Source organism: Anser anser (genome assembly GCF_964211835.1).
Source record: "Anser anser genome assembly, chromosome: 15".
Taxonomy (NCBI): Eukaryota; Metazoa; Chordata; class Aves; order Anseriformes; family Anatidae; genus Anser; species Anser anser.
This window is the reverse complement of record NC_139736.1, coordinates 1864035-1881547: the sequence shown is the minus strand read 5'-3', so window position 1 is coordinate 1881547 and position 17513 is coordinate 1864035. Positions and strand designations below refer to the sequence as shown.

The 17513-nt window shown below is 44.7% G+C and overlaps 1 protein-coding gene across 1 annotated transcript; it reads right to left on the bottom strand.

Annotated features, from left to right (window-relative positions):
• Positions 1-103: 103 nt before the first annotated feature.
• On the bottom strand, positions 104-15992 carry MSLN (mesothelin). Its single transcript, XM_083800212.1, has 23 exons — positions 15634-15992; positions 15258-15343; positions 13009-13049; positions 12396-12417; positions 12254-12281; positions 11247-11418; positions 10683-10898; positions 10407-10577; positions 9237-9383; positions 9034-9083; positions 8096-8216; positions 7679-7764; positions 6970-7099; positions 6648-6838; positions 5805-5895; positions 5189-5300; positions 4760-4944; positions 3814-3960; positions 3447-3580; positions 2732-2859; positions 2010-2104; positions 1224-1413; positions 104-665 (listed from the first exon to the last, which is right to left on the bottom strand). Exons 2-23 carry the CDS (start codon positions 15325-15327, stop codon positions 571-573), a joined length of 2622 nt encoding a protein of 873 aa, XP_083656338.1. The 5' UTR covers positions 15328-15343; positions 15634-15992; the 3' UTR covers positions 104-570.
• Positions 15993-17513: the final 1521 nt, after the last annotated feature.

Here is a 17513-nt window from a genome sequence, read left to right as displayed (position 1 = left end):
CTAACAGACCTGTCTGGGGCTCCTGGACACTTAATTTGATCCTATACCTGCAGACAGTAAGGTGCAGGCAGTGCGAACGAAGAGAAGACAACAGCAACTCATATTTTGCTTCTGGCATTTTTTACTTAGTTCCACCATTTCTTTACAACCAGCCGGGAAACTTTACTCCCACTCAGAGGTCCTGGCAGTGTCGAGAGATCAAGCTCTTTGAGAAATGTAATTGTTAACATGCAGAACAGCTGATTCGCTCACCCTTACACCCACCAGGGTTACACAGTAAAATATTGATATTGGTTTTGTTGCAGCAGTATGGCTGGGTATTACTTGGGCTTGGTCTGTACAAAGGGAAAACAAGATCCTGCTCTGAAGAGTCTGAAATCTTCCCTTCAGACAGAACACTTTTTTTATTATTATTATTATTGATTTGAAAGAGAAAAGCACCTAGCAATGAGCACCGGGCTACGTAGCAGTTGCCTGCTAGCACTGAGTCCCCCTTTATCCCCCCCCGCCTGCCTCAGAGCAGGTCACAGGCTGGTCCCCCTCATCTTGCTGCCTGCTGAGGGAAGATTTTCAAGACAAGGCCATCGTCATCAGGAAACTGAGAAACAGAGCAGGCAAGAGGTGGGCTGCCATAGCCACAGTGCCCAGAGCGGATGAGGATGGTGCTAGAGGAAAAAGAGAGAGGCATCAGTGCAAAGAAACCAACAATTGAATCATTCCCCATGGGGAGAAGATCCCTTTGTGCCACATCTGGGGAAGATCTTTGGCTTTCTGACTAGGGCTTTCTAACTGGTAAGCAGCCATCATCCTTGGCAGAACTGAATTTGCTTCCCCCCCATGCTGGGAGGCGAAGGGAGCAGGTGAGCACTACCCAATGTTTTAGAGGGGCTGGGTGGCCGGGCAGTGACACATGCCACTGGAAGGGGTCTGCAGTAGCCCAGACCAACAGTCTCTGCTCTCCTGGACACACGAGTAGCTAGCAGGACTTTCCAAGGCCTTGGCACAAGCACAGCTGAGAGCAGGACTAGAACTGCTTGGCAGTGCTGCCCAAGGCAACCACCTCAAGCAAGGTCCTGATTCAGGGCCCACATCAGCCTGGTGCACTCACTTCTCTTACAGACGATCAAAGGCACCTCATTTCCACAAGGCGATGTTTATCCTTACTGTGGCCCCAAAATAAATATTTAAAGCACAATGATCAGAGGCCCTAACATACTACGTACGCTGAAATTGAGGTGTGACGACGATCATGTAGCCTTCTTGTGTTCCCCCAGTGAGCCCAATGCCCAGTTTATCCAGTTCTGCTTGTTTCCGTGTTCGGACCCACTCCTGGATGGGAGCCTTGTTCTGCCATTTCACCAGATCACGAAGATTTACCCCCAGCAAGCCCTTAACTTCAGCAGGCGTCAGGCTCTAGGAGAAATCAAACAGCAAGACTTACAGCTGTAAAGGCAGGAATGGCAACAATACCTCTGATCAAGGAACTGGTGAAGTTTATGTTAGCCCAAGTGTTAAGAACAAGAAAGACAAACTTCTAGTGAGTAGTTTCAGTTGAAATAATCTTGCCTTAGGTTAGGGGAATAAACACAGTGATTCTTCAATGCCTCTTTCTGTTGTCCTCTCATGACACATCTCCTTGACCCAAGTGAGGGCCCAGTCCTTGCCCAGGTCAGTAGCCTTTCTTCCAAAATTGCTGATAGTACTGCTAGCACTCTTGTTAGAAGATTTGTCACATAGCTGTGTACTGTAGCCTAGTGGAAGGCTCCTACTACTGCTCTGAGAGCTTGGACTAAAGAAATTCCCCAGTGAAATCGGGTAAGCATCCATGTATGACTCCAAATTAAACTTCTTCAGAAGTTCCAGGTTGGTTCTCCACTTTCCACTAGTCAACTATCGCTCTGAATGTGATGGAATGACTCCAGATTTACACCAATGGACAATGCAACCAGAAACAACCCCTTAGCATGACATATATGCAAGGAGTCAAACAATGTCAACATTCGGCTCACCATCAAAGAATCTCTTCTTAACTTTGCCAGAGTATCAACTGTCATGTTCACGTTGTCCTTGCTTAGGGCTCTGAGATCCACACCAGGAGCACCACCTGTGACCAAAAAGAGAATGTTTTATTCCCAGCATGGAGATCAGCCCTCAAATTAGCGGTGATGTGTATCTGTGTAGACTGGAGCTACAGTGACGTCTTCTAAATTTATTAGGCTGGGGCTGCTAAAAGAGTAAATTCCAACTGCAAAAAAAATATGGATGCTAGTTCATTTTGTTGCAGGGTTTTATGATGTTGGCCATTAAATCAATCTGCATCAAAGCCAGATGCTAGATGGAAGGGGGAAGAAGAGTTCACTCAGACTGTGAATAAATTATTGGGTTAACAGGAAAAATCTAAGTTTTGTGACATGGGGAATGGCTGTGAGATAAGCATTAAGCATGAGCAGCTGGATTTCCAGGGGACCTACCAGACCTTACCCATCCCAGAAGCCCCGAGTCTGATTTTCCCTGTGGCAGTTGGGCAATTGATTTGGGGAATTTTAAATCAGGTACAGATTCCTTCAAGAATATTTAATGCCACCTACAAGTTGGAAAAGGATGTGGACCCTCCAGAACTTTTAACAGTTTGGCTTTGAAAATTCCCAAATCTTAAGATGGTATTTGATCCCCACTCAGCTTCTGGCTATGACCTCCCTCTTTCCCTGTAAAAGATTGTTCTTTTACATACCTAGATATGGTTCAATGTGCGTATAGTAAGACGGTAAATTGTGCTGGTCTGAGAAAGCACGTTTTGCTTTAGCATATAAGATGTCTTTCGTAAGCTGTGAACAGGATGAAAGATTCAGAGAAACCAGTCTGTAGAAAAATGAATATTTAGGAAGAGTTTTTATTATTTTCAATGTGAATAAATTTTGAACTATTCTGAGTATCTCTCTGGGCTTCTCTACACAGGACAGATTACCTCCTCTTCCATATAACCCTGGGTATTTCCCAGTAGATAGAAGAGGTATGGAGAGAAGCTAAATTAAAAAAAAATAATGAGTCGGGCTACTGCTCAATATGATATGTTTTCTAAGTAATGATGGCTCTGATGGTGTACTGATAAGTTTGTGTGTTTGAAAAGATGTAGTTATTTAATTAATTTCATTTAGCAGTCTTTCAAAGGAAAGTAAGTGTCATCAACTCTGTTTTGCCTTTAAATAAAAGCATGCATGCAAACCATGTTTTTTGTTGTCACCTGATGTACAATAAAAAAAAATTTGATTGCAAATTGGAGCCCTTCCTGGCAGAATGGAGAACAGCAGGCTTTTAAACCAGGACACAAAGCACGTACTGAGTTGCTTCCTAGATTTCCTTTCACTGAGTGCAGAGAAACTAAACTGAACTTGCTGATGCAAAAGCGTTTTTGCAAGCAGCCAAGAGCATCACAATATTTGACTCACTTCAAGCTGTTGGAGTCTATCATATTCAGCAAGGTTGCATTTAGAAGGCACAAGTGTTTTCTATCAATTGCTTTCAGTGCAGTGGCGTCCAAGGGATTTCCCAAGGCAACATAACGTTCAATCAGTGCAGTAGCCTAGAAACACAATTATTTTTTTTCAGAAGTTAACTTTAGCCAGAATCTATGGTTTCATCTTCAAAAGAAAAACAAATGCAATAATTACAAAAATAAAACCAAAACATTTTAAATCTACTTGTTTGGACTTCAAAGATGGACCAACGATCTTTGAAACCACTAAGCTGGTTCTAAACCAGCAGTTCCCAAACAAGGAAGCAAACCTAGGCAGAAAAGCAAATCCAAATCCCCACCTGTTTTTCTTTGGACAGACGTTCTAGCAAGAAAGCCAGAGTGTTAGGTGAAGTTATCCTCCATCTTTTAATTTCCTCCACGGTGGCAGAATTAATGAAGAGGCCCAGTTTGGAGAGTAGACTGTCAGGATACCCATCAGGGTATGTCTGTGGAAAGACTGTTGTTATTGCTACGAATGCTCTTTATCATGTCTATGCTCTTTGCAAGATTACTGTGGAAAAGCCTAGAAGACCTGCAAGGAAGAAGAACCAAAGCCAGTGAGATTACTTGAGCACATCTGTCATGCATTTTTCTGTATGATAGCTCAGGCAAGCAGGCCCCAGGGAGGGAACAAAACCTGCAGCAATGCAAACTGACTCAACAGAGACCTGAGTGGAGGTGTACCTTGAAGCGGTGAAGGCTAACCAAACACTGGACAAGCAGCACAGTCAGCAGATCAGAAGTGATTATTCCCCTCCATTTGGCTCTTGTGAGACCCCATCTAGATACTACATCCAGTTTTGGACTCCTTGATATAATAAAGACTTTGACGAAGTCTAGCAAACACTAGGAAGTCTAGCAGAGGTCCATGCTGGCTGAGGGACTGGAGGCACAACATAGGATGTGGAGTGGTGGGGCTGAGGAAGCTGGTTATTTCAATCTGAACAAGAGGAAGCTAGGAGAGGATTTAATTACCATCTTAAACTACTTACTGGGAGATTATAGGGTGAATGGTACCACAGTCCTCTCAGAGGTGCATGGTGAAATGATAAGGGTCAACAAGCAATGAGAATTCTGAACAGGTATTAAGAAAAATCTATTTTCACAGTAAAGGTGGTCAAACATTGGAAGAGGAGTGCAGAGAGATGGTGGAGTCTCAGTCCTTGGAGACACTGAAACTCAACTGAACAAGTTCCTAAGCAATCTCATCAGTGGATAATTTGGCATTCTTCAGCCTGGCATTACCTGATCCAGATACTCCTTCAGCACAGCCAATTGCTCTTTACTGAAGGCATAGGTCAGGATCTGAGAGAGGTGATTCTCCAGAGAGACATTCTTCAGGCAAGCACGTAACTCTTCAGGTGTATACATAATAGGCATCAGGTCATCGTTAAGAACCGCCTCTGTTATCTTCTTGTCATCTGGGCAACCTGTTGAAGAAAGTATTAAATATACTAACGCCACTGCCCCTTGTTAAATCCTTTTGCTTCAAGCTTTGAGTGCTCCCTTTATGGAGATAGACGGGTATACGTTGTTCCACCCTCCCCCTGGGCAACCTACCACCAAGTGCTTCATAGCTCAACTCAGACAAATTCAGGGAGTCCCACAGGCACTGGGGTCAACCCCGATACCAGGGGGAACACTGCTGTTATGGATCAGAGAAGGCTCCCATACCACTAGCACGCTTGTGCCTAGAAGGCAGGATTTCTTCAACAATAGTGGCCAGCTGTTCCCTTGACAAAGGCGAATCGTGTGCAAAGTTTTTCAGCCAAAGAGTTAAAGCATTCTGCAAAGAAAAAGTTTAATCAGGAAGATTTTTCCAATTTTGGGTATATCATCAGCATAATAAGTGATTATTCACACAGGTGAGAAGCCTTATTGTTGAAATACTATGGGCAGCTAGACTTCTGCTAGCAGTTTAGAGACGTTTCCTTGGTTTGCCAAAGTCTAATTTCTAAATGCTTAAACTCTGCCGTATTCCATGCCCTGTAAATGATTTTAACTCCTCACAAAGCTCTGTATATAGTTAATACTGCTTTCTACCTCTGGTCCTTTTCTGACAGTTATAGGAAGAAGATTACAGTGATCTAGGTTGGCAGTTGCAGGCCATCTGACTTGATTAATCCTCACTTTTCATAGATCACCTGGCCCCTTTGTCACCATGTTTTTAGATGAAGACATACTAGTGAAAGCATGAACAACTGCTGTCAACAACCCCTGTCATACTTCTACTATACTGCAGAACCTAGGAGTGTTTTCCAAACTTCTCACACCCCTGTGAGTAACCCACCTTGGGGATCTTCTGCAAGATGCTGTGATCAAATACAGGAATCAACCCACCGAGCTCATTCAAGGTAGAAGCTGACCACACTGAAGGAGGCCTGCATACAAAAATTAGCATGGATTAGCTTTCAAGGATTAAAAAAAAAAAAGGATCTTAAAAGCTGCCAGCATTACGCCTTTATAACATTTTAAGTTAAGAAAGTAGAAGATTTATATCTTGAAACTTCTCAGTCACTTCCTGTTACACCAACCTTAATTCCAGTGGAGCAGGAGCAACTGTTAGTAACATGAATAGGCGCAGTTGTATAAGAAAATGGCATTTAACAAACACATTATTTTCTTAAGCATGAAAACCAAAGAATATCTACTGCTCATTACTGCCCATTCAGTGCCAAGATCTTAGATCATTTGACACAAGAAGGAAAATATTTTGCCTCTTTGGATGATGTCTCTTAGAGACAGCAAGGGACTTATTAAGCATCTGGCAGTTTAGGAGGTGGAAACAGAATGTTTTCTGAAAACCGTCAGCTGACAAGCAGCTAGAGCCCACCTGTGTTCATCAGGACCATCTCAGAGAAGTTTGGTTAGTGAAAAAGAGACCACAAAAAAATGGTTTTATAACTACAGCAGGTGAGACACAGAAATGACTATATATTTTTCAGTTGAATTCCAGGCTAAATTCTCAACTGAAAGAAGTTCAAATAAAACAAAGTAAAAGGCCCAATGTGAAATTTAAAACAAATTATTCACGTTTACGATCAAGCTGGTCAGCTGGAGTTCACTTAAGTATCAATAGGACAAAGGTGTTTTAGGGAAGTGTTTTGCTGATGCCAAGAAGACAAATGCATACCCAAATGTAGTGTTACCACTGCTGATCACACTCTTAATAGCCTCTTCTTGATCAGGCAGGAAAGATTCACACTGGCTTAACTGCTCCAGCAAACTCCCACCAGAACCTCTAATGTATTCTTCACCCAGGTCACAGACCAGATGACCCAGAATCTCTGCATTTTCCTCGTTCACTTGTGTTCCAGAAATTTTCTAAAGTAATACAAGACAGAGGCATTAAATAGAACTGGATACCACTGTAGAAGAGCATTCTTGGTCTTGTTGACTGCTGACAACCCCAAACTCTCCACAGCTTTGAGCAGAGTTGTCCCCTGACCACATACCAGACATGCTAGAGCTTCCAACAGCAGCTGTTTTCGCTCAGACGACTCTCTTTGCAGAAGATCAAGATTGGCTTTCCCAACGCTAGCAAAGTACTGCTTACAGCTTCCTGTTCCTGCGTAGTCTGAAGGACTAGAAAGACAAACACTCTGTGAATTTTGCTGGGTGAGATCAAACAGTTGGACAGCTCTGTTCAATACAATGTCTTCCACACCCACAGTCTAAACTCCATGTAGTTTTCTTCTCAAAGATTGAAGTCCACATTTTTCAAAAACTCTTTTTCACCTTAAGGACTCTGTTGTGAGACTCAGCTAAAATTGTGCAAGATTTGGATACAGAACCACACAGGACAGCTACTGGAACAAAGAAATCCACTCTTGTCTATTTCATCTGATGCTGTAAGGGAAAAGCCCCCTCAGAGAGGCTAAAAAGTACTAAAAAGCCATGGTGGTTTCACATTAAGACAAATATCTAAAAAGACCTTCATTCTGTTTTACCAGTACAAAGGATGATTAAATCTGAAAGGACCTTAAAACTGTTTTGAAAGCTTTCCACAATATGATTTATTTATTTTTTTCCTGTAAGGATGCCTGAACAAATTGGAAATTTATGTCAAACATGAATTGGTCACTACCAGCTAGCTTATAAAGTCATGCCTTTTTTTTCCCACCAATGCCTAATACAACAACATGAAAACCATAGCACATTTACCTTAAAAATAGCAACAGGTCCTTAGGATAGCTATCTAAATCCTTGGGAATCCCATGCAGCGTCACCATCTTCACTAAGCAACTCAGCTGAAAGGATACCCGAGTTTATATCAGAGAAAGAAAACAGCATGAAAACACAGGAAAAAAAATAAACATTAAGACTTTACCCCACTCTACCGAAAGAAAGAAAAAGAAATTGGAGATTTTGGTTCCTGAGACACCTAGCCAACTGGGTTTTGACTTCGCCTCCCCCTGAACAAATTCAAAACAGTGTGATCGAGACCCAAGACTAGTTACATCTGTTCTAGTCCCTTAAGCTGAAAATATTCTTGTTCTTGCTGAAAAATCTTGCTGAACAATCCTGATTTATATCTCCATTGCAATATCAAATACAGCATTTCAGAACACAGGAACTGACCTGGTCTTCTCCTAGCTGGACATTCTTCTTCTTCATGGCTTTGGCCAGCTGCTGAACTCTTTCTGTTCCTATCTCATTGGCAACTGCGCATGTGTAGCCTTGGAGAACTGACTGAGAAAGCCTGAACATTTACAGAAAGCAAATCAGAGGTGCGAGAACTTCAGGAGAAAAGTCAATGATGAGCTCCTATATATACCATGACAAATATGACAAGCATAAATCTCTCCCATCCTTAAATCTTAACGCTCTCCAAATTCCATCCACTCAAAATTGCTAGCCTTGAATTTTGCAGGAGATCAAAAAGCCATCAGTGCTTGAACAAACATAGTCTGGAGACTCTCTGCAGCAAGCAGTACTGCTGTACCCTGATGTACAAGATCAGTCTCCTCTATGTGCTTTCAGTACGTGCCTCACATCAGAACAGAAATGGAGCTGCGCAGATTCTCATCACAGAATACAGTCTGCATGACCTGGGAGAGCTCAGGGAGAAGTCCTATATGGAAAAAACTGCTCTTGTGAAATCAGCATGACATGGGTGTCAGTTCAACTGCTTTTCCAGATGTGTGTCAAGGTTTTCATCGTTTTTCTTCTCAGATACAAGAGCTGACAACAGACACTCTTTAATCCCTGGAAGAGCATATGACTGACACACTATCTGACTAGAAATGCCTTTCACACAGGCAGTCAAGAAGCAAGGTTCCCAAGTGCAGTCTGAGCCAGCAGCATAGTTTTAGAAAGCAAGTCCGGCTTACAGGCACATTTTGCAGCTAAAACCCTGGTAGGCCTTGGTGCTACATGCCTGTGTTTGTGTTTGCATGGTATTTTCCCATCACTTTCTATAGATTGAAAATGATGGGACAGCCATTTGTGACAAAGGAAATATGGATAACACAAGCAAAGCAAACAAGGAGAACAGAAGGAGAGTAAGAAAACACTACCTGTTGAAGTCAGGCTCTCTCTTTATCACATCACTGAAAAACATGGCAGCCTGTGGAGCAAAGCCAGATTGATAGTGGTTTACCATGCTCTTCTGCAACATTCACCTGTATTTTCAAACAGATTTGCAGAGTGGTCTCATAGCTCTGCAATGTCCAAGGCTGACACTGAGGGGTGAGAAGGACACCAGCTTCTAGCATGTTACCTGTTCTCGGGTCCACATTTTTCTGTTGAGATCTTCAATACTGGGCTTCTCATCCTCAAACACAAGCAATGATTTTGGGATGTAACTAGCCAGAGCATCAGGGATACGTTTAACCAACTCAGCAGGGTGGCTTACACTGGAAGAAACCTTAAAACAAACAAAATACATACATATATTCATATATATACATAAAATCATTCCAACACTGTGGCTAAGATAAACAATGTCTGTAGAAGAAATGAAAATTCAGAAAGAGGCCATGGAAATTCCTCTGTTGATCACCTGGGCATTTGTCAAAGACCTAATACGAAATATTTCCTGTTTGCCACATGCATCAGACTAGGAGAGCTGCACGGAGCTAACAGTTGAGGCCCTGATGAAAGGGAATGATTCTGTCTCTATCACTTCCCTGGCTCCTGCCTTTATGCCCTAAAAACCTTTAGTAGGTCAGAAAGGAGGGACACTTCTTCCCTCTCTGACAACCCAAACAATAACTCAGCTCTTGAAGGCACGTTGCAGAGCCTTCTGTGGTGAAGGAGATGTTACTTCCCTAAGGCATCCCACACAACCCTGACAGCCCCGTTGCCCCAGCACATGCTACAGGCTATACCAAACACAGGTCAGTGGCTTTCCTACAGGAGGGAGGACGAATAACAACAAACTCAAATGCTGCACATGCAACTTGAAGGTTAAAGTCATGGCTGAGAAAAGTGGGAAAAGAAGTCCAAGACCTGTACAGTCACACAGGGAAATGGCATAGCGCATTGCTAGAGTCTGTCCTAAACGGGGCTTCCTGAGAGCAGCCTTCACTTCTCACACGGTCTCACCCCAAGCCATGGCAATAACCTTTCCCTGACAGCATCTTATGAAGTCAGTGGGGAGTAGTTTCTAGGTGTACCCTGTAGAAAAGCTGTCTCTTCTGACCCAGGCCCTAAGAGGCTTGGCAGGTCACGCTGGCTGGCAGCCAAGGACAGCTACACAGGTCCAGGGATAGGGACGTGGGATGCCTGTCCTGCTGCACACTCCGGTTAGCAATGACAAACACCCCCGAGGGAATGCTGTGTGTGTGCAGGTATGTGCCAATGCCTGGCCCCGGGTAACCAGTGTCCTTGGCTGTGAGCCATGGGAGCTTTGCTAATTTGTGACGTCCACAGAGAAAAACAATTTCACCATTTCCACAAATGTCCTTTTCAGAGCAGGGGGCAGGGTCACCAACTGCTGGACAAACTCAGGCAACTTAATGGCTTCCAAGATCACTTCTGGAGGGAGACTTTGAAGCGTGCTGCTGCTGAGGCCAGCCACCAAGCTCCCTAGCTTTGCCAGGCTCTGTCCATCTGAAATCTGAAAGGTAATACATGCAGGCATGAGTACACAAAGGGCCAAACATCATTTGTGCAACTAGCTATACCGGGTGTCAGGTGCATTTCTGGACCTCAACCTTTGTACCTGATAGCCGGAGCGGAGCAGTTTATTGATAATAGCACTGGACTGGTCAGCATTCCAGCCACGAACTTCACCCAGGGCAGGAAGAGATTCCTCAAGGTCTTCATCACTTATTTTATTTTCAATGTCAGATACTGACAGCCCAACAGCAACCTGGCCCAATTCACGCAGGATTGCAGGAGTGAAATGCTCAAACTTGCTCACCAAGGAAGATGCAACCTGCAGAGGTCCCACACATACAGAAAAGAAAGTCAGAAGAATCATGAGATAAGCTTATTGGATCCTGCAGCCTTTGCATGTCTTAAATCACCGGATTTTCTGCCTCAAATTTTTGTGATGATGCCTGTTGATGGACTGCCTCTACCACTGAGATTTTCAGATCGTAAAACACCAGCCAGACACCACAATAAAAAATAAATAAATAAGAAAATGAATAAATAAATAAGCAAAATCCCAAGGTGAGCTCTAGGAGTGTATATGGGAGGAGGCACAAGAGCTGAATCCTCAATTCTCAAAAATACTGTCTAGGTGAATGAAGAACTGAGTTGAGGCTGGACAGCAGGTTACCTGCAGTTCCTCTGTTGTCAGGAAGGAGGGAGCTCTCTCTCTATTTATTCCTCTGTGTGTCACGTCCAACGGGCAGTTCTTAGAGATCCTGTGGGCCAAGCTTAAAGCATCGTCTCTGCTCAGGTTGTTCACTGCGGAGGGGCTCAGGTAGCAAACAAATCTGTCTGGGAGACTGCAGGTGTGAGACAAGGAGGAGAGGTTACCGGTCTGATAGGCAGTGACTCTGATTTTTCCTCTTTTTGATCTTTTCCAGTGCATATTTCCCCTGATTCATTTTAGCTCCGATGATGCTCCTGTTTACAGCGAGCACAGCTGTGTCATGCAGAACTGCCCAGCTGCAGGATGCGCAGTTGGTCATTCGCTGCTGAACGGCACTGCGTGACAATCCTTTCTCAATGATTGTCATTTCTCACTGAATATTTGTTCATTCAAATACCTGCAGCAGGACAGCTATTTGCTACCCTCCAGGAAAGGGTCCGGCCCACCCGTTAATGCCAGGCAGCCTTAATGACGCATAGCCCAAAAAATTAATGCAGAAGAGCAAACGAACAACCCCGATGATAATTATTTGCTGGCACCATTTGGGATCAGGGAGAAGGTACTTGTAAACTGTTTACCCTTAGGTAGAAATCAAATCAAATGAAGGTTTGAAACTGACCTGTCTGAGTCCTAGGCCCCCATCACCAGCTAAGCCAAGCTCAGCACTGCTGCCAAGGTTCTTGGAGCAGTAAATCCCACCTGTGACAGGCTGTCTGGCACATCAGGGACTTGCCCTGCCTTTCTTTGCCCTGCACAGACACTGAGCCCCAGGAAACCATTTTCCCTGTGCAGTTCAATCCAGCAAAACAAGGGCTCTCCCTGCCCAAAGGCATCTCTGGGACTTTGCAGGGAGGAAGGTGCTACACCAGGTTTCAGAGGCTACCTGCCACCCAAAGTGACATCCCCAACAAACCAGTAACACTCCCCAGGGAAATGGTGCCAAGGTAATTTGCTGACGGTTCACATACCTTTTCACTGAAGCACACATGGCAGTTTCTGATTTCCCAAAAAGAGAGAGAGAGAGACAAAGATAAAGGCACTGTGATAGGAAAACCTATACAGAGCCATGTTTGAATCTTCCGTAGGGAAATTACTTGGTAAGAGACTCACCATTGACAGGGAAGCTGGAGCACTGAGCAGGGAGAAAGAGAGAAAAGAGATACCGGTGTAACTGCAGAGTGACGTTAATGCAGTGTTATCTGTGATCATTTCATACAGAGAAGCACGGACGCTACAACCATTTGTACTTGGATCTGGCTTGAAAACACACAAATACCTACATCCAAAGCTCCTATCCTGACATGTTAGGTAGGTGCCATCTGCAAAGTTGATATCACTGCTGGTTTTGTACCTTAAACAGCCAGAACGTTCAGGGTTATGCAAGTCCTCCCGTCACTCGGGCATCAGGCCCACGGGATGGACTGCTCCCAAGATCTGAGTGCGGTCAGCGGGCGCCACCTTCCCTGCAGCGTCTGGTGATGTGCGTGCGCCGCAGCCCTGCAGAGGCCTGGAGAAGCCATCCCCACTGTGCTCAGCACTTGGGAGACACCACCCAGGGGAAGGGCAGTTAGCACCCACCTCCCTCACAACACTCCGGATTTGGTTTGTAGCAGCTGGTGCCCATCAATGCCCTGCTGTCAGGAGAAACCACGCGGACCACCAACCCACACGTGCTTTGCAAGTAAAGACATGGGTGACACTTCAAACACAGAGTTTGCCTTACCAGGGATGTCTCAGCAGAAGCTGTGTCAGCTGCCAGCCAACCTGGAAGACAATGTGATGTGATTTAGCAGCAAATGCAGGACAGAGGTTCATTCTCAGTCCAACCCCCAGCTGGCTTAATAGGTCCTGAACCTCCCTCATCTCACTGCATTATTCTGTTCTTCGTTCTGGGCACAGCATTTCACAGAATCATTTCTGTCAGCTGTGGCCAAGCCTTTGTTGTTTTTCACACCTCTCCTGCAAAGTCCTTCACTGGATTAAAACCCTCCAGCGCTGCAGGATTGCACAGGGCGCAGGCAGTGCCCGTGTGTGCCAGCCCTCGCTCCAGCCCTGCCTAAGAGCTCGGCAGGGATTTACTAAAAGAAACCAACCTGTCACTGCTGGCTCTCGGCAGGTCTGTGCAAGCGCTCCACTACACTACTCTTTGTTTCCCAACAACTTCCCTACTCTACACATTGTTCCCAAAGTAAACTGACATCTCCCCTCCCAATACCGTGAAATTCAAAATATGGTGAAATGTGAGCTTAGGAATCAAAACAGCATGCACAAACTCAATTCTCCTTGGCATTACTATTATTTACTTCAGATTAGAAGCCTGCCAAGCTCAGCATCTCTTGTGTACAGAAAAAAAAAGAAAAAAAAAAGGTTAAGACAGGGACTTCCATTGGTTTGTGACAGGACAGAACAAATGACTGCAACAAATGCTACATGAAACCAGAGGCAGGGAGAGGGAAAAGACAATGATTTAAGCTCCTGAGGAGCTTTAAGCACCGGAGGGCTGACAGGCACGATTTGGGTGGTGCCGAGTCACTGCCGAGTTGTTTTTGTCCATGTACTTCTCACACAGGAGTGTTCTCCCTTCTGGGGAAGAGGGAGAAGATCCCCAAATGCTGATGTACTGCGTGGTGTTGTGACCTGTGGTTCCTCCACACCCTCTGGCTAAAAGCCTAGGCTGTGCAAGACCAGGACAGTCCCAGTCAAACCCATGGCAATATGTGGGCACAAATCAATGGGATGGGAGACCCTTATCACTGACCTGCGATGGGGAAGGGGGAGGAGATGGAAGGCAGTGGCTTACTGGGTGTGAATGTGTTCTCCAGGCAATGACCCACATTAAGAAAGGGATTGTAAAACAGCTTGTAGGGATGGATTAAAGGAGTCCCTAATTAGTGTAACAGCTTTTTTGATTACTACTTGCTTCACCTTCTTAATTGTTTAATTAATAGAGAACTGCCACTAAGTAACAGGCAAAGGAACCATACCCATAGGTGGCCAGGTGCGTTCCTCCAACCCTAACATACATTAGATTTACTCCTAGATAAAGACCCAGAGGAGTTACCAAAGTAACCAAGAGCTCAGTGCCAGAGGCCATGCTTCCCTGCTTGCAGACAGAGCTGGGACTGTTTCCACCCATAATAATTATTTCCTCCTCACCTCAGGATTGGACCTTGGAAAAATATAGCCAAGCCCTCTGGCCCCAGCCTTGGAAAGGTCTTACACATATGTTTATCTTTAAGCACAGAAATCATCCCATTGACCTGAAAGAGCAGTGCTCAGAGATCCGTGTGGGAAAGGAGGAAGAGGAAGATTGGCTTCTCGTTCTGCAAGATCAGGGAGGCCCCCAGCTCACTACCACAACAATCCTAATTCTATGTAAGGGCTACAGACTCCTCTTGTGTCATGAATCATCAAAGATATGTGTTCACAGCTCTGGAAACAAAGCTTTTCCAGAACACTGTTGTCACTCCCGTGCCTTGTTAGTGCCGAGGCACGGCAGCCGTAAGGGACGGGACCAGCTCCGTCACCCACAGGCATTACTGACCTGCCAGTCTTAAAAACAATTGCATTAAGAGCCATTAACTTTTACAAGCAACCTGTGTACTTCTACCGGACAGACTTCTTTCCCTGTATAAGATGTCAATATAAAATTGGAAAATCAGATTTTCATCAGGGTTTCCCAGAGACACCTACATATTCCAAGAGAGGGAGCAGTGAGCAGACAGCTCTGCAATGACGGCAGGAAAATGAATTCCAGTTTTGTACTTCCATTCTGTTTGCTACAGAAACTAATATATTTTGGTTCACAGACACAATAATAAGCAGGACTAAAGGCTGGGGATTTCAAGCAACCACCAAAGTAATGTTCAACGGTATTTCAGCACAATCTTCCCTTTCGAGGGCTATCTCAGCTTCAGCTGTTTGTAAGGAAAATCCTCCCAGGACACCCGTCACCTTCACAGTAATACTCACCAACCAAAAGGAGGAAGCCAAGCCGCGGGAGCAAGGGCAGCATTTCTGCAGAGGTCTTTAGAGTGCCCATGCACACAAGGAATCACCTTATTTCAGCCAAGAAAGATCAAATACGAACAATACTTAATTATAAAAATAAAAATAGGAGAGTTGAAAAGTGCTCGTTCAAATAACTATCTTGCAAGCAAACTTACACATATCAACACACTTCACAAAACCTATCTGAAACTGGATCCAAAGCACACAAAACTATTGAGGGTCTGCTAAGTCTGGCAAAACACTTCATTACATGAGATAATTCAGTTAGTTAAGCTAGATTCCTCTCTGGGAGAAGACAGTATCAGTTTGCAGAGCCCTGATTACCGGTGGCACTCACCTTCCAGCTGCTGGTTGCTGCGTCCTTCATGTGCAGGTCTCCAGTTGTAGAGGGCTGCTTTTGACTGAGCAAACCAGGGTGTGTCTCCGGCTTCTCAAAACTACATCTGAAATTACAGGATGGATTTGGAGCGCTGGACACACCTGTAAGTCCTTGAAGATGCAAATGTTCAACAGTACAAATAAATGTGTGTTATTTGCTAATGCTTGCCATTCCCTAGGACACCACAGGGAACGCGGAGCCCACAGCGAGGCTGCGTAGAGGGACAAGGGCAGTGAATAGATGCATTCCTTCCTTGCCCTGCACAGGACCCATTTGCCATTCCCAACAATGTGAATTACAGCTCCAGAATTGTACTCCCTGAGATCCCTGTCTCCCTATCACCAGAAATGGCCTTTCCCTCAACAAACATGTAAATTTACTAGACCATAACGTTATGGGCTTTCCAGTCCTGCAGGCTGCTCTACTCCAAAAAGCAAACAACGTTCTTTTTAAAGAGCTTGCATTTGGTTATAAGGGATCTGTGTGCAGTAACTGCATGCAGAGGAATGCCATGATGGGTTTGCCCTGCTCCCTTGGCTGAACAACACATGGGGTTCCCCATGACCTCCCCAGAATGGCACATCAGCAGCCAGGGGGATCTCCTCGATTGAACTTGTGTTCTCTCTCAGCTAAAGGTCAGTTGTAAGGACTTCATCAAGGAAAATGTGGCAAGCAAAATCTGCAATAAAAATGAGACCTGCTGCAAATTCCAACAAGGAATGGACATTAACTTATTTTTCATCTAGTTCAGACTTCATTTCTCTGACCCTTAGAACCGAATCCTCAAGCCACTAAGAAATTGCCCACAGCAACTCTTGATTTCTCTGGATGGAAGTGAGTAATTCTGTGTACTCAGATTTGAAAAAATCTTTGTTTGGTCACTTTATTGATGCTTTTCAAGAGAAGTTTGGAAAGCCAGTTGTGTCCCAAACTCCGGCTTGTCCCATCATGCCCACCTACAACTCAGGTGTTTGTGGCAACACGGAGAAAAGCTGGTGTTGACTCACGGCACGTACCCAAACCCCTGCTCCCTCCCCACTCCCAGCTTTCTTAGCACACTTAACATGTTTATCAGCTATTTTGAAACTAGTACAAGAATACTGATTCATACATGTGGTTTGTCTGACTCAGAAGTCCAAAGGATGCCAAACATGAAAGCAACTCTCTTCAGCACCCATCTAAGCTACCTCTATCTACGTAAACTCGAAACACGTAATTTTATAAATAGTCAGCTTTGTGGATTCCCAGTTCAAAGCAAGAAGACTCTTCTCCAGAAAATCCAAATGAAGTCTCCTTGAGATGGATGGAAGAACCTTCGATCAGGCTTCAAATACCACAGCTTTCAGTGCCTTGTGCCTTTTGGAAAGACAGCATTGCACGCAGGCTGGCCAGGAAGGGGGATCAGATAGGCACGCGTTGCTCTGGAGCCCTGGTCGTGCTGCTGGAGAACTGCAGGTCCACAAAAGAGTCCACGAAGAAAGCAACGAAGAGCACATGGCACAGCATGCCTCCGCCATCTGCAGCCAGACCCACGGCTCTTCACCAGGGTATCAGGAAGTGAATCAGAAAAACAGGGAAGAGCTGAAAAGCAGAAAAATCAACAGTGAGCCTCGGCCGTGGATGAGGAAAACAGGGGAGGGGGGCAACGCAGAGTGTCAGGATTTTCTGCTTATGTTAGCCAGGAAATCATGCATACCTAAAAAGTGTGCAGAGCACCCTCCCGTCTAGGGAGAGAATCTAAAGTTCACAAAGGCAAGGAGGAACTTTCGTCTGTAAACAAACTTATTTTTCTTAACTCTGTTCACAAGGTGGCTGAGCAGAAGTATCCAGTATCTGGC

Bases quoted from the DNA above. Each gene is read 5' to 3' on its own strand.
- MSLN (XM_083800212.1), bottom strand. From the start codon at position 15,327: ATGGGCACTCTAAAGACCTCTGCAGAAATGCTGCCCTTGCTCCCGCGG. The intron at 9,084-9,236 runs GTAACATGCTAG...TTTGCTCCACAG, and splicing joins AAATGTGGACCCGAGAACAG to GCTGCCATGTTTTTCAGTGA. The intron at 7,765-8,095 runs GTCAGTTCCTGT...GTATCCTTTCAG, and splicing joins TCCAGCTAGGAGAAGACCAG to CTGAGTTGCTTAGTGAAGAT.